Genomic DNA, 17,219 nt, shown 5'->3' on the forward strand with positions numbered 1-17,219 from the left:
ATGTTCTTGGATTGGAAGAATCAATATTGTGAAAATGACTCTAGTACCCAAAGCAGTCTACAGATTCAATGCAATCTCAATCATATTACCAATGGCATTTTTTATGGAACTAGACAAAAAATCTTAAAATTTGTAATGAGACACAAAAGACTCCAAATAGCCAAAGCAGTCTTGAGGGAAAAAAAACAGCTGGAGGAATCAGACTTTGTGACTTCAGACTATACTACAAAGCTACAGTAATGAAGACAATATGGTACTGGCACAAAAACAGAAACATAGATCAATGGAACAAGACAGAAAGCCCAGAGGTAAACCCACGCACCTATGGTCAACTAATCTATGACCGAGGAGGCCAGGATATACAATGGAGAAAAGACAGTCTCTTCAATGAGTGGTGCTGGGACAACTGGACAGCTACATGTAAAAGAATGAAATTAGAACACTCCTTAACACCATACACAAAAATAAACTCAAAATGGATTAGATACCTAAAAGACCAGACACTATAAAACTCTTAGAGGAAAACATAGGAAGAACACTCTTTGACATAAATCACAGCAAGATCTTTTTTGATCCACCTCCTAGAGTAATGGAAATAAAAATAAACAAATGGGACCTAATGAAACTTCAAAGCTTTGGCACAGCAAAGAAACCATAAACAAGACGAAAAGACAACCTCAGAATGGGAGAAAATATTTGCAAGCAAATGAACAGACAAAGGATTAATCTCCAACATATATAAACAGCTCATGCAGCTCAATATTAAAAAAACAAACAACCCAATCCAAAAATGGGTAGAAGATCTAAATAGACATTTCTCCAAAGAAGACATACAGATGGCCAAGAAGCATATGAAAAGCTGCTCTACATCACTAGTTATTAGAGAAATGCAAATCAAAACTACAATGAGGTATCACCTCACACCAGTTAGAATGGGCATCATCAGAAAATCTACAAACAACAAATGCTGGAGAGGGTGTGGAGAAAAGGGTACCCTCTTGCACTGTTGGTGGGAATGTAAATTGATACAGCTACTATGGAGAACAGTACGGAGGTTCCTTAAAAAACTAAAAATAGAATTACCATATGATCCAGCAATCCCACTACGGGCATATACCCAGAGAAAACCATAATTCAAAAAGACACATGCACCCCAATATTCATTGCAGCACTATTTACAATAGCCAGGTCATGGAAGCAACCTAAATGCCCATCGACTTTCAAATGGATAAAGAAGATGTGGTACATATATACAATGGAATATTAGTCAGCCATAAAAAGGAATGAAATTGGGTCATTTGTTGAGACGTGGATGGATCTAGAGACTGTCATACAGAGTGAAGTAAGGCAGAAAGAGAAAAACAAATATCGTATATTAATGCATATATGTGGAACCTAGAAAAATGGTACAGATGAACCGGTTTGTAGGGCAGAAATTGAGACACAAACGTAGAGAGCAAACGTATGGACACCAAGGGGGGAAAGCAGCGGGAGGCTGGGAGTGCTGGTGTGATGAATTGGGTGATTGGGATTGACATGCATACACTGATGTGTATAAAATTGATGACTAATAAGAACCTTCTGTATAAAAAAAAAAAAGACACTTTCAAATGACTGGTAGAGGTATTGTTTTAGGAGTTCAGAGGCAACAAGGTCACTGGGAGAAAGGATGGTCTGGAGGGCTTCCTGAGGGAGGACACAGGCCTGTGTTGGTAGATGAGTGGGAATCTGCAGGGGGTTGGGGTGGTGTGGGCACAATGTTACAGGATGTGTGGAACACCAAAGCTCTTCAGGCACTAGTCCAGCTGAAATAGAGGGTTACTGAAGGCAAACAGAGAGAAAAAGAGCGAACGAGGGGAGGAGAGAGAGAGAGAGGGAAGTTGGTTTGAGGGCAAAATGCAGAATGCTTTAAACATCAGGTTCAAAGTGATAATTCAGAAAATAATGCAGAGGTATTGTCGAACTCCTAATAGCCAAAAACCAGAGGCTCAATTATAAAAAATTAAACTTATTATGTCAATTAATCAGAAAATTCACTCCACAAAACATGGCAACGATCTTAGCTTTTAATGTATATGCTTCATTAAAGATTGAGGGAGTATTAATTTTAATCCATGAATTTAATAACAATTTTATCAAGTCTTTATACCTCAAAAGCTTTGTCAAGAAGGTTCTGCTCTCTTAGTTGATTTCCTTTTGTGAAAAAAAGTTCAGATACAACTTTTGGGTCCTTTGGTTTCAGCTTCAGAGCCTTGTCTATAGCATCAAGTGCCTGTACAGTTTAGAAATTAAGACACTATAAATGTAGGTTAGATACAGAAAAACTAAGTTAAACGATAACATCTATACTTTTTGTTTCCTATATATTAGCTAGTGTGGTGAGTGACAATCAGAACACATTTTTCATTTTCTCTGATGTTCTCATCAAGGAATGAAATAGCCCTGACAAAATAATTTCCCTATACTCCAGGTTTCCTATTTACATTAGTGACAATGAAATGTCCCCGATCACTTTTCAGGAAGGCCGTGTGATCCCATTGAAAGAAAACAAGATCTGAGGTCAGTTGTGTTGCCCTGGCCATGTGTCCATCTGGAGCACTCCAACAGCCTCCTTTTAGGACCCTGGTGCTCACTCTGCCCCCAGCACCCACTGGCCCACCCTCTGCAGCCAGAGAGCCCTTCAAAGCACAAATCTGATATGTTGCTCTTTTCCTTAAGACCCCAAAGCTTCTTCCAGGAAAAGGAACAAAACCCTTGCCCTGGTCCCAAGCCTTGGGGTTGAGTCCCCAGCAACCTTGGTGGCTACATCTCACAGGCGCCCTGCTCCCTCACGCCCATTCCTCAGACAGGCCATTTACTGTTGACACAGGGCCTTTGCATGTGCTTTTTCTTGCCTGGAACGCTATTCACTGCCCCTTTTTGCTTAATAACTCCTATTCATCACTCAGCCCTCAACTTCACATCACTCTGCAGGGAACCTAACCACCCAGACCACTTGGGTCCCCTGATTATATGCCCATTAGGGACCATGCTGCTCTTCACGACATCACTGCGCACAGCTATAATTCCACACTGGTTTTGTGATTACTTGCTCAATCTCTGTCTCCTCTTCGACTGTAAACTCCACAAGGACAAGGGCAATGTTTTTTTTTTTTTTTTTTTTTTTCCTCACACCACTTTATTCCCACTGCCCACCACAGTGTCTGGCATATAGCAGGCATTCAATAAATATTTTGTTGAATCAATTCATGTATTTACTGGTCATGTGACTTTTAAAATGGAGATAAACAGTACAGTTGCAACACAGGGCCACTGACCTGCCTTAAAGGGTTGTTATAAAGAGTCTATAAAATATCTTTGAGGGAACATGGAAAATGATAAAGCATACAAATGTTAGTGTTTATCATTATCGAGTTAGCTGAAAACAAACTGAGATAATACCACATAAAATCTTCAGACCAAGGATGAACCAAGAAAATAGCGTCTCAAGGGGACATCTTAGGAATCAAGCAGGTATCTGAAAAGTGCCCAGAAGATACGCTCTGCCAACTGACGATGTTCAAGACTGCTCGGCCTTGTGAGCGTGCGGGCTGGAGGGTCATTCAGGTGCACCCCATTTTCTACCTGTGAACCCAAACGACTCCAAGCAGTGTCCTCTCTACCTTGTCGTGCTGCTCCTGCTTGCTGTGGATAGCAGACAACAGGCGATAGCATTCAAGGCACCCAGTCTCCTCTGACACAATGTGATTGGTCATCTTTTCAGCTTCTTTTGTCTGACCCATCACGGCCAAAACCTGAGCCTGCGAAACCACAGTGACTTTGGCTTAGAAGGTACTTGGCTATCACCTTAGCAAATAAAGCACTCTTTATCAAATAAAGCATTCAGGAAACGCTTCCCACAAAAGTGCTCAGAATCGCTTTGTGACTCACAGAGAAGGCTGACTTACCAGAGTTTATGTTGTTTGTTTCTTTGTTTAGGCATGTGCATGCATTTGTGTGTGAATGGCAGGAACATCAAAGCCATTCAGTGACTTGTGCCTTTTTAAAAAAGTTGACTATGTCAAGAGAAATTTTTTCCTATGGTTTCAACAGAACACTGTGTTTATAACAAGATAACAAGTTTGTTTTACTGAAAATCTAAGGGAAAGGAAGAGTAATGATCCAAAAATTGAAATAAAAAATATTGTTGATATTAATTTTCCTGAATTTGATAGTTGTACTGTGATTAGGTTAGACAATGTCCTTGTTCTTAGGAACTATTTGCTGAAGTATTTAGAAATAAAGGGTATGAGATCTCTAATTCTCAGATGGCTCAAGACAAAATATCATGTATTAATAGTATGTACATGCACATACACATACCTAAATATGCACATACATATGTGTACATATACACATACATACATACATGAGAGGATGATAAACAAATGCATCAAAGTGCTAAAAATTCATCAATCTGGGTGAAAGAGTATATGGGAGTTATTTAAAATTCTTGCAAATTTTTGTAAGTTTGAAATTATTTCAAAACAAAAACTTAATAGCGTTTTTAGGGTCCATGTGTTTGGTGAATGGCTCTAACATTGGTTATATGAATATTCATTAAATGGATATAGTATAGTGTTCTAGTTCCCATTTTGAGGCATACTGACTACAGCTCCCTGTATTGCATGCCATGAGTGTATTTCCTACTCCATTTCCTTTCTTTTGTCCATCTGCTCACCAGTGCCAGGCGGAGTTCCCTTTGGGAAGGCTGAAGGGATGCAGCTTCCCGGTAAATCTGCAAAGCTTCTTCATATCTGCCAGTGTTGTAATATAGAGCTCCCAACGGTGATAATATCTCAGCTTTGCGTGTCACCTGCAAGGCGCTGAATTTTGAGAAAACAAATGGACAATTTTCTTCTAACAGGTACATCTCCAAAGGTTGAAACTTAGATTTAGGGACCACTGTACCCGGTTTGAGACTCTGCTCCCACATGGTTGTTGTTTTTATATCAAGAAGAATGTTAAAAAAAGATCACAGTGCCAGCCTCTGACTATAAGCATGTCTCTAGTGACCCACCAATACGTAAACTGAGCCCCAAGGATCTTTCCCATTTATGGTGATAGACTTGTTTTGATGTATGCACAGTTTTTCATCTGTATCCATTTTCGAAATTTCTATTTGTGGTTTGGGTGTAGTCCTTAGCTTCAACAGAAAACAATGGACTAACTAAAATGGGAATTAAATTCCAACCTTGGTTTAGCACTATGCTTTAACCAGCAGGCAAAAAAGTCATTAAGTGGGATATCATTTATCCCCAAAGTGCCATTTATTGTACTGTTCTCTTTGGAGAGGAGAATCTGTATTGCCTGCATTGGCAAAATTTGCTAGTATTCTGAAAGCATCTGTTCCAAATAACTAAGAATTTGATGGCCAATTGCAGAGGTCTTAGGATGACTTACAAAGTGAAAAACAGGAACTTTACCGTTTGTACCATTCTTCAGCCACGCTGTTGTTTCCCAGTGACCTGTAGAGTCTCCCCAGGTTCACCATGGCTACATGATGGCTCGGGCTAAGTCTGATGGCCTGTTGGTAATGGGTCACTGCCTTCTCTGGAGAGCCTGTAATCAACAGGTGGTAGGTTGGTAAGAGCAGAACATGCCTTAATTATAAAACACACAGACTTTTTTTTTTTTTTTTTGGCTGCATTGGGTCTTTGTTGCTGCACGCGGGCTTTCCCTGGTTGCGGTGCACGGGCTTCACATTGCGGTGGCTTCTGGTTGTGGAGCACGGGTTCTAGGAGCGCGGGCTCAGTAGTTGTGGCTCACGGGCTCTAGAGCACAGGCTCAGTAGTTGTGGTCCACGGACTTAGTTGCTCCACGGCATGTGGGGTCTTCCCGGATCAGGGATTGAACCCATGTCCCCTGCACTGGCAGGCTGATTCTTAAGCACTGTGCCACCAGGGAAGTCCCTAAACACATGGCCTCTTTAATTTCTCTTCTGATGATCTTTTTTTCCTACAGCCATACCACCAATTATTCAGTTTGTAAATGAGCTCACATTTTGGCTTCTCCTTGCCACTGCCTAACTTTGGACCATTTCACTATTCATTTTCACTTCCAAAGAAATTAGTAGTAAAAAAGCAGTAAAAACTAAAACCTGTTTCTTTTATTAAATGTATTATTTTAGTCAAACTGGTTTCTGGCCACTGCCTTAGTTAATATGATGTTTTGAGATTATCAATGATTGGCATTTATGTAAGATATTGTTGCTTCTCATTATACAAAAAGTGGAATGGGCTGTTATAGAAAGAAAACTGTCCTGAAGTAATTTCTGAGGGTCTGTCACAATTACTATACCACAACCTAGTGATTGAGGCACTGCTTTAAAGAAGCAGCATCTTCTGTATTTTGCAAATCTCTTTTTAAATCATACATCTTTGTTTAGAGGGTATTTATTGAATGGGACTTTAAAAATAAAAATAATATCACCTTGCATTTGTGCAATGCATTGTATATTTTAAAACACTAATTAAATGATCTCATGATTTTTGCAGGTATTTTGATCCTATTTAGCTGCCTTTTGATAGCACTTAGTTGCCTCTTGGGATTTAAAAGATATTAAAAAAAATATTATCACTTTACAGATACAGGCTCTAAAGTGCAAAAACATTAAGACACTTGACAAAAATCCCAGGGGAAGTGAGAATAAAGGTCAGGACTACCATCAAGTCTCTCTAGTATGATAAGGTTCCCCAAAGAAGCTTCCTAGTGAAATTATATGTAAGTGAATGAATTGTGGACAAGTCTGAAGCTCTACACGGCAATGGAATGTTTATTACCCACACAGACATCTTCTCAAGTCTACCTTCTTTGAATGCAAGTTTGACTAGGAAGTGCCAAAAAAGACTACGTACGTAGAGGTCTATGTATAGGTCATGATAGGGAGAATTTCAGTAGTATAAAAACAGAATACAGTGGGAGTGGTAGGAAAATATAGAGGGTGGTCAGTGAGATTTTGGGGGACTAGGAGTTGGGGTGGGAAATTTTGTTGTTGAAGTAGAAGGAAGAGGGCTAGATCAGGCCAACAGATGGTCACTTCAATTTTTTGTTTGTTTTTAATCTTTGATACCTAACTTATTATTATGTTGCCAAAGAACCAGCAGGTGGCACTAAGAAACAATTTTACATGTGAAAATGAGGGATGTTTCCTAGGTGTATCAGAATGTAAATTTATGTCCTAAGAAACAGAAGGGCTTCAAATATCCTAGAAAATAAAAACCCTTTTGAGCATTTCATATGGACAGAATAATTAAAATCGAATTTTATTGCAGGGCAGGTAGTCTAATAGTCAACGAGAACAAAGCAGTGTTTTTGTATTAAATTCAAGCATCTTTTCATTCTTTACAAGTATTCATAACATGCCAACAGTATGTGGGGTACAAACCATAAAGAAAACAGAATTCCTGTCCAGTAAAGTTTTACATTAAATAAGGTAATGTGTATTTTATATAGCAGCTGTCCTATAAGGGTACTCTACCAATTATAATGGTACATTTTCTATAGTATGTATCACATAAAGAACAATGAAACAATTTAAGACTTTTTAATCGGCTGTAGAAAAGTATTTACCATCTGCCAGTAAATAGATTCAGAGGCAGGTTCTGCATCATTGTAGAGAACGTTCATCATCATAGATTTATAAACTTGTATAAATGCTATTCAAAGGAGACTGTTGCTCATTAAATCATCAAGGCCACTTCCTGCCACCTGGGGAGATTTTCTTAGCAATCTGATTATAAGAACCGGCAGATTTTACTGAATTGAGCTTGAAGATTTAGAGAAATGACAGCCCCAAAGTACAATGTGACTGTCAACGGTGTGAGCTTCCAGCCAAGCCCAGTGAGTTCTACTTTTGAGGCATTATTGGCGTGGTTGCCATTTAGCTTGATAGATAATATTATCTCATCTCCACAGAACAGGTTCTCTTTAATCTCGCTTACCAGTATCAACTAGGAAAACTCCATAGTTGTTGTGTAAGTCTGAGCTATCTGGGCAGTTCTTTATTCCAGCCTGGTATATTTCCTCAGCTTCCTTAAACCTCTCCTTTAAAAGAGAACAAAGAAAAATACATGAGAAAGTTTTTTTAAAAAATCAACAATAAACTGAATAATGGAAGTGGGAAGAGCAGAAAATAATTTACTGAGCATCTGTTATGCAACAGGCGCCAAGATCAAACACTATGTTTTTGTTTTTTTTTTCTTTTTTGCGGTACGTGGGCCTCTCACTGTTGTGGCCTCTCCCGTTGCGGAGCACAGGCTCCGGACGTGCAGGCTCAGTGGCCATGGCTCATGGGCCCAGCTGCTCCGCGGCATGTGGAATCTTCCCAGACCGGGGCACGAACCCATGTCCCCTGCATCGGCAGGCGGACTCTCAACCACTGCACCACCAGGGAAGTCCAAACACTATGTACTTTGAATTAAAGTCAGTGCCAACTGCACACATACCAAAGACTCATACTTGTGTTTAGCTCCTTCAGCGCAAACCAGCTGATGTTTACTAAGAAGCAGTACTGGAAGGATTTGCCCTACAGTTGGAAAAAGCCTCAAAATGGATATTTGAATGGGATGCCCTCCACCCCAGTAACTCTCTGGACGAAAATACGTGTGATCCATTCACATAGGAATGCCTTCCGAGGTGGCAATCTCACTGGGAGATAGGGAGGCCTGGCTATCTGACACAGCTGCATTTGCATAGCTAGCTCTCTTACTTATATTGTATGATTTATTGGGGAGGTTTTGGGGAAGGAAGTGGGAGGGGAGGCTGATGTTGATTATGGGAGGGGTTTGCCTTATCCTTTGTTTACTCTAAATATTTCTGTAGTCCACCAAACCATTCGTTACTTCCCTTATCACCCCGCCCTTTCCACCTCTGAGCTGTTGCCTCCAACAGGAATATAGGGCCCCTCAAAGGCACACCTCCAACTCCTCCCTTTGTGGCAAGGCCCAGATCAATTGCCACAGCCTCAGGGGATCTTTTTCTAGTTGTTTTGGTCTTCTACTCTAACAATCCACTTTAACACACTTCAATAATTCTGAATTCGTTTTTAGGCACATTTTCCACAACCATCTGAGATTGTCATGTCACACTTTCTTTTACAATGTATAAGGTAACACCTAATTAATGAATCAAATGAAATGAAATCACCCAGGTTCTAACAATTACTCACAAGTAAACCATTTCCTAGTTTGCTAGTACTGCTATGAAGGTCAGGTGAAAGGCAATGGTTTGGCATAAATCACAAAGCAACTTTTCCTTTCATGTGCTCTGATCATGGACACCGTCCATAATTTTATCAGAAGTTACTACTACTAAGCATTCAACCAGACACATGAAAAGAGAATGTACAGCATCATTTTTCTCAGACCTGACACCTTGAGTTTCTGAATAAAAATGTCCTGAGTGCTTAGCAATAAGTCAAGAAGCCTAAATCTGATTTGACTCAGAAAGGCGAAGACACTTGACTCCTGTGGAATGACCAATGCCATCTCTTCAAATCCACATATTTAAGTACCATTTAGGGAACAAAGTGTGGTTTGAATTTGGCAAATTTCTCTTATTTGAATTACAAATCCATAGTCCAGCAAAAATGGATTTCCATGTTTCTAAAAGTGTGTTTTCCAGTTGCCAAGCTCAACAAACTGTCAAACTCAAAAGAAAATTAGAGATGAATGAAAAATCTCAAAATGTCTTCTTTCAATCTACTGAAGAAAAGAAAAACTTTCTGAAGGTATCACCCACTGTAGATCTAGCAAATTGGTGAGCGTGCATGCGTGTGTATTAAATGGAGACAGGCGAGACACAAATTACCTAAGACTCCAATCGAAGTAATAGAGAGTACCATTGCATATGTATTCATTTACGCATTCATTCAGCACATGTTTTCTGTAATTGCTATAGAAAGCATGGCATAGTAATTAAGAATTGGGCTGCTGTATGGAGGTTCCTCATAAAACTAAAAATAGAGCTGCCATACGATCCAGCAATCCCACTCCTGGGCATATATCCAGACAAAACTATAATTCAGAAAGATACATGCTGGGGCTTCCCTGGTGGTGCAGTGGTTAAGAATCCATCTGCCAGTGCAGGGGATGTGGGTTCAAGCCCTGGTCTGGGAAGATCTACTCTTATTACTACTACTAGGAGTAGTATTTCATGAGCACATTTAAAAATAGATGGCATTAGTGTCAAACACTAACACTGGTCAAATGGTAACACAAGAAACTCAAGATTTTTAGGAACTGATTAACTAGTTTAGGATTAGCCAGGGTATTTTATTTTCTGGTTGCCTCTAAGAAATTGTTTATTGACCTCCATATCAGAAGATGATTAAGAAAAATTAAAAGGAAGAACACCCAAGTTAGTTATTTTTTTCTCATATGGAGTTAACTAAAGAGATTTGATGGGAAAGGAATTTGAAACTGTAGGCTAAAATGCCACGTGGACAGGGTTGTGATGCCTGACGTGGACTCAGTAGCAACGCCAGGGCACTTGAGCTCCAGAGCATCTGTATTTACCTCTTTACTACACTGCTCACATTGAGTTGTATTCCTTAGTTCATTTGTCTTTGAGCTCCTTAAATAGATGTATTTTGTTTTATTCAGCCCCACGTCTTTGGCATCTATCTCCTAGTGGTATAAGTAATAGCACCTCCCACATGTCAAGTATATAATGGAGACAGAAGAGTGGGTGAGACAGACAATCCTGCCCACAAAGACAACGGAGAGGGATTCAGGCAAGGAGACACTGTGATATACGGTGACAGTGTCACAAAAGGAGAAGCACAAGGTTCTTGGAAGGCAACCAGGAGTGATACCCAGACTGGTGTTTATATAGACAGATTCTCTGCAACTGTCATAAACCAAATGCCTGGAAACACTGGCTACCATTAACACCAGCAGCTGTGTAATACGAAGATATGCATGAAAAAAATCTGCAGCTACTTGAGATCTTTAAAACATCCTTATAACCAAACTGTGGGAGAGTTGAAAGGTGTTTTTCCTGAAAGGAATAAAATTGACGTCCTCACATTCTAACTTGCTAAAGTCAGATACCACAGTTTTCAAGTGCAATTACTCTTATACCTGACTTAATTTTACCTTTTCCCCACATTCTTGTTGCTCCAGAATAGGCAAAGAGATCACCTTTTTCATCTAAAACCCATTTTGGGGTTTATGAGCTGGGTCTCCACAGGAATGCAATTTTCAAAGTCCAAAGAAGTAATGGGATTTAAAAGACCATCCATGTCTAGAGCAAGGAATCACATCCCATACCTTCGGTAACCCCCAAGGACAGTCTCAAGACTCTGGCTCTATGACAAATGTTTTCAATGTCTATCTTTCTTGTCCTTTCATTTGACTGTAAATTTCAAAGAATGATTAACTCCACTTATTAAAAAACTAAAGGGACCACCACTGCCGGAGAAAAATACCTTCTAGATGTTTATTTAAAACAAATTCCACCTTCTCTGGAAGGGCAATGCATTTATCTTAAAAAGGAGTATCCTTAATCCCTCAAGTTCAATTTCATTTACCTCATCTGGCTAGATGTCCTCACCTAAGCGGATCACTCCCAGTCTCTACTGATTTGTGAGATCCAGAGGAAATGAATACGAGCTATTGATAGGACAACTTTACTTAAAAATGCTTGTGACCCAGAGAACGGTTCTGACAAATAATACTGTCACCAGAGTCCCCAACCAACCGCTGCCTCAACATGAAATCGGCCTTCGAGGGCAATGGTTAAAAATGGGCAGCACGCAGCCGTGGGCTTCTCTCCAAGGCTCAAAAGCATTTTCAGTGGGGTGGAAATGAAATGGGCCTCGCGGGATAGAGAAAACACCATCAACATCTCCATGTTTTACATGCTGTAATTACCGATATGGCATGTTTTTTACCTCAAGGAGGAGAAAGTGAAAAGTAGATCTGAAAAAGGACGTTTGACTGTCATTTATTCTCTTGGGCCAACTGATACACTTGGAAAAGATTTCTTATAGTTCAAGTTGCAGCAACCAGGAGGACAAAGGGACATGGGCTCAATGCAGCAATCTTCAAACTTCTTGGTTTACACTCTAAAATGTACTGAGGACCCCAAAGAGCTTTGTTTATGTGGTCTACATCTATCAATGTGTACCATAACAGGAATGAAGCTGAGAAATTTTTATTTAATAAACTAATAAATAAACTAATATTTATTATTTATTTAGAATAATAAAAAAATAACACATTTATAAGAAAATAACTATATTTTCCAAAGCCAAAAAAAATAGTGAGAATAGTGGCATTATTTTCTATTTTTCCAAGTCTTTTAAATGTCTGGCTTGATAGAAGACAGCTGGGTTCTTGTATCTATTTTTGTACTAATCTGTTTCTATATGTTTTTTAGTTGAAGTATGTGAAGAAACCTGGTCTCACACAGACATTCAGTTGGAAAGGGGAGAATATTTTCATACTCTTTTCATGACTGTGAATATATCATGTAGCCCCAGTGTACCACTGTACACTGGGGAGAGAATGAGAGTAAAAAAAGGCAAATTACTTGTTAGTATTATAAAAACTGCACAGGCCTTCTTGGACCTCAGGCGTCCCCGGTCAACCCTCTGTGAACCACTGGCGTAATGAATGGCCTGTAACATATGTTCTTACTGTATGGCAGATATAGGGTGTGATGTTCCAAAGTGGTGAAAGACCTACAGAGATGGGGCTGGAAGGTTGTGCTCTGACATCATGGCCATGCGTCTGAGCTGCTTTCCATAAGTACTTTCACTCTGGCCAATGATACGAGCACACAGAGCTATCGTGTATCTCCCCATTAGCCAAATGACTATTACAAACCTGGGAAGTGTAGGACAACTGAATGTTTAAACTCATGTCAATGACTTTGCTAAGCAACTCTTTAAGACACAGCGGCTCAAAACATAAAGCAAAGATGCCTGCTTTCTCATCCTTTCCTTTGCTTTTACTTTCCTTACAAAACAGTTCTTCCCCCATCAGTCATTGACATGGACGTTTACGAGAAACGTGCCGCCAACATTTGAAGTCTAATTCTCTTTCTCATTCAACTGAAATGAATCAATTAACTTGGCATTCCTCCTCACCAAGGACATGTTAGGTATTTCTAATCCTAAATTTTCTCATCGCCCAGCAGACTGTGATCAATATCACCCTGTGACAATCTAAGAAAGAAAGAAATGATCACTTTAAAGAAGAAATGCCAAGAATCATAAAATAAAAGCTAAAGAGCAAACACTATGACAAGTGTAAGCGACCACAGCTGTGTCACACTGTCAAGAGACCAGGAAGAGTGAGGGGAAGCTAAATTTACATAGAATTGCAGCTTTCTCCATCTCCAAACTCTTCTCATGCCCTTTTGTCCTCATTCTCTGCACTTTCAGGCACATGACTTTCCTCCCATAGGAGGAAGGGATCGTACTGTTCCCCACCCGACAGCCCTCCGGTGGTCTAATTCCTGTAGCCAGAAAGCTTTTCCTAATAATTTAATCTTGTTGATATCTATAAGTTCTTAAGGTATCAGACTAAATATCACTCTTTGGCCAGCGCTCACTGCTCCCTGTATTAGGTTAGGTCCCTATAACATTCTCACTGGTACTCTATTCTCTCTTTGCCCTTTTGTTACAACTGGGTTAGACATTGGGGAAAGGGTGGTAATTCTTCACTTAAGAGTATCCTTACCTTTTAGACTCTAAGTTCCATGAGTTGAGGCCCATACCTTGCTACTTCAGCAATTTCTAATACTTGGTGATACCTAAATGTTCAATAAATATGTGCTGAATAATTTAATCAATAAATTATTACGGTAAGGTTCAGCGCAAGGTGACCTGACCACAAATGCGATGGTATATGTGCCTGAATCTACCCAAAAGACGGCACTTGTCAAAGAAGAGACACTGACCGTGGACCTCTTTTATTTTTGATCTATATTTCTAACTTATATTTTACTGTTCCAATTTTCTTTTCATTCTTGTATCAGGTGAAGTCATATCCCAAAATATATAAAAGAAAAATATTTTAAGTGTTATCAAATTAATTAATTGAGTTTTTCAATAGGCTATAAACCTGGGGCTAGCAATAATGTACAGTGGATCAAGTCATTATGTTAACTTCATTTCCTTTACTGCTAGTGTAATGCAAGCTATATAATCTATGGCAAGAGTAGGCTAGTTAAAAATGATGGTGGGCTTGTAAATGTTTACAATCCTATCTGTGAAGTTGGAGTACAGCCAGTTCTGAATGCTAATAGAAAACCAAAAGAGGCTAGTAAGCCAGAGACCATCCAGACTTCAAATCTAAGAGTTTATTTTCTGTCCTGTCTTCTTGACTTCTATGCTGCAGTAGACACAGAGGGGCAAATTTATTCTGGATCCTTTTATGTATCTAACATCTATGACAACTCATGTTATGAGGTTTCCTCTATCATTTTTCTTCCCCCCTCCCACCTGGCCCCTTGTATACCTAACCTCATTAACTACAGCCCCATTACCACAGTCCAATCATGGGACCCCAGCATCATACAGTGAAAGAGCAGTGGGGAAGGAATCGAGTTACCAGGCTCCAGTCTTGGTCCTGACACTAGTTATTTGTATGACCTTGAGCAGTACTTAATTCTGTGCACCTCATACTTTTATCTACAAAATGAGAAGGTTAAAAATTCTTGAAGGTTTTCCTCCCCACACTACTCTTCATTTTCCCCTCAGAGGGATTACCTACTCATAATATGGACTCATTTATTTGAAGTCCTAAATCTATCTTTAGCCCTGATCTCTCCCACTGTCATCTGTCCACATGCTATTTCCATTTAAATGTTCCACTAACATTCAAGACTTAGAGGCTGCACACTGCTGGTGGCACAGCGTATTGGTACCACTCTTTTAGAAAGCAGTTTAGTAACACATCTCAAAAGTCATGAAATGCTGATACTCTTTGATATGGGAATTCAACTTCTAGGAATCTATCATTAGGAAATGATTCAAAGTATTGTTTTAGGCCTTCCCTGGTGGCGCAGTGGTTAAGAATCCATCTGCCAATGCAGGGGACACGGGTTTGAGCCCTGGTCCAGGAAGAGCCCACATGCCACGGAGCAACTAAGCCCGTGCGCCACAACTACTGAGGCTGCGTGCCATAACTACTGAAGCCCACGCACCTAGAGCCCGTGCTCCGCAACAAGAGAAGCCACTGCCATGAGAAGCCTGGGTGCTGCAACTAGTGAAAAGCCCACGCTCAGCAATGAAGACCCAAAGCAGCCAAAAATAAATAAATTAATTAATTAAACAAACAAAAAAAAGTAACTTTTCATGAATTTGGAGTTCATCAATTTAGAAAAGGAATACAACTTGAAACTTTTGGATACAGTATTTACTAAAACAAATTGCTTTTCACAATATTAACATGTTAATGTTTTATTTGTATAGAAACCACAGCACTAATTAAAGTGGAGCCTTAAGTTATTCATGAAAATATTCATTAGCACTTGGTGTTACAGGGATAGTTTTAGACACTCTTAAAATGTTAGATCCATATAGCTATCGATTTTCAGATTTGGAAACTGAGGCTCAGAGAGGTAAAGCACTCCTCACCAGAGTCTGTACAGGCAAGGAAGTGGGGTCTGTACATAGTCTGTACTATGAAGTGGGGTCTACAATCAGGCTGCCGACCTGTTCACTGTCAAATGCTCCTAATAGCACAGCACAGGGGAACTGACCTCCAAAGTGCATTAAGTCCAGAGATGCTGTATGAATACCCACCTGCTTTATACAGTGAAGTACCCTGAGCCCTAGAGAAGGAACAGGCATACAAGGAAGACAAGGCTTTTCTTATAAAACTTGCAGTCTTGTGAGGAAAAATAAGCCTGACAAACTGTTTAAACTATAGTTCAGATGTTAATTCAAGACATAAAAATATATGATTGGTTTGTGAGTTTGTTGGTTTGTGAGTTGATGCATGTTCCCAAAGATGTCACAGGAGCTCCGAGGAAAATCGAACAACTCCCATGTGACGGGGAGGTGGATGAGTGTTGGCGGAGGACGTGAAAGTTGAACTGAATCTTGAAATATGAGGATGATTTAGAAGGAGAGAAAGAAAAGACGGCACTATAGGAAGATGGAACTGTGTGAATGTCTGTAAAGAGCTCCCCCAAAACAACACACCGTGTCGTCACTGGTATTAGGTGAGTGACTTTGTCATTTACCTTCAGGGTAATTTGCATCAAGAAGAGCGCTTCAGTGTTCACTATCTGTCCCGCCAAGTTGTGAAAAAAGATATGACTGGGAACTCAATGCAATGCTTTATTTATTCACTTACAGAGAAACGGAGGCAGCTTTCAAAAATATAGAGCACAAATTGAATAAAATAAATTATTAAGAAAAATGATAAACCAAGTACAAGCAGCGCCCACAGAAAAGCAGCCTATCCCATCCAGGTGGCGGTTAGTCGGAGGGGGGCCCAAGGGGGATGAAACTAGAACTGATTTTCTTAGCATTTGTAAGGTCCTTCATGCATTAGATTAAAAATAAAGCAAAAAACGTGTAATTCAGGAGAAGGCTGGCCATTCCTAATACTGAGACATGACAGAAATTTCTCCCTCGAGTCCTCATTCAGAAGCCAGTGAACCATGTAACAGGTGTTGGCCTCAACCCCGCCCCAACCCTGCAGTTAGAAGGAGTAGTTTCACCTGGCTGTCCTCACGCTGTCCCTCAGTGAAGGACAAGGGCACGACGTGAGGCGCAGTTCCGTTATGAAACAGCATGGTGGCCCACATGCCCAGCCCTACTTCAAATATGAGTAAAATCTAGATCACGTACTGGATTGCAGGTGCTACATGGTCTTCAGTTCATATCCATTCATTTATTCACTCAGTATTTACTGCTTGCATACAACGTGACAGACGTGGGGGGAAAGCCTTGAGTAGAAGAGACAGCCATTCTCATGGAGACTGGCTCGCGGAAATATTCTAGTGGTGGGAGAAAGATCACATGCAAATAGATGTATGTTAGATGGTGATAAATGCTCTGGGGAGAAGTCAGCCAGGGCCAGGAGACAGAGAAACATGTGGGGCAGTGAGGGAGTTATTCTGAAAGGGTAATCACAGACAGCCCTCTGATACGGAACTATGTGGGCAGAAACCAGCATGAGACGAGGAAGGAACTCTGACGTTTGGCAGAACAG

The 17,219-nt window shown here is 40.1% G+C and overlaps 1 protein-coding gene across 2 annotated transcripts in view; it reads right to left on the reverse strand.

Moving 5' to 3' along the window:
- TMTC1 (transmembrane O-mannosyltransferase targeting cadherins 1) overlaps nucleotides 1-17,219 on the reverse strand; it is a gene marked incomplete at its 5' end in the record, with an annotated part of 260,055 nt that overhangs the window by 11,886 nt on the left and 230,950 nt on the right. Inside the window, 5 exons of one of the 2 annotated variants that reach the window (XM_082666290.1) lie at nucleotides 2,150-2,272; nucleotides 3,663-3,800; nucleotides 4,721-4,865; nucleotides 5,466-5,601; nucleotides 7,983-8,085. In XM_082666290.1, coding sequence (XP_082522416.1) covers nucleotides 2,150-2,272; nucleotides 3,663-3,800; nucleotides 4,721-4,865; nucleotides 5,466-5,601; nucleotides 7,983-8,085 — 645 coding nt within the window. The remainder of the gene's footprint in view (nucleotides 1-2,149; nucleotides 2,273-3,662; nucleotides 3,801-4,720; nucleotides 4,866-5,465; nucleotides 5,602-7,982; nucleotides 8,086-17,219) is intronic. The other variant, XM_082666289.1, reaches the window with a different exon arrangement.

Source organism: Grampus griseus (genome assembly GCF_964374135.1).
Source record: "Grampus griseus genome assembly, chromosome: 11".
Taxonomy (NCBI): domain Eukaryota; kingdom Metazoa; phylum Chordata; class Mammalia; order Artiodactyla; family Delphinidae; genus Grampus; species Grampus griseus.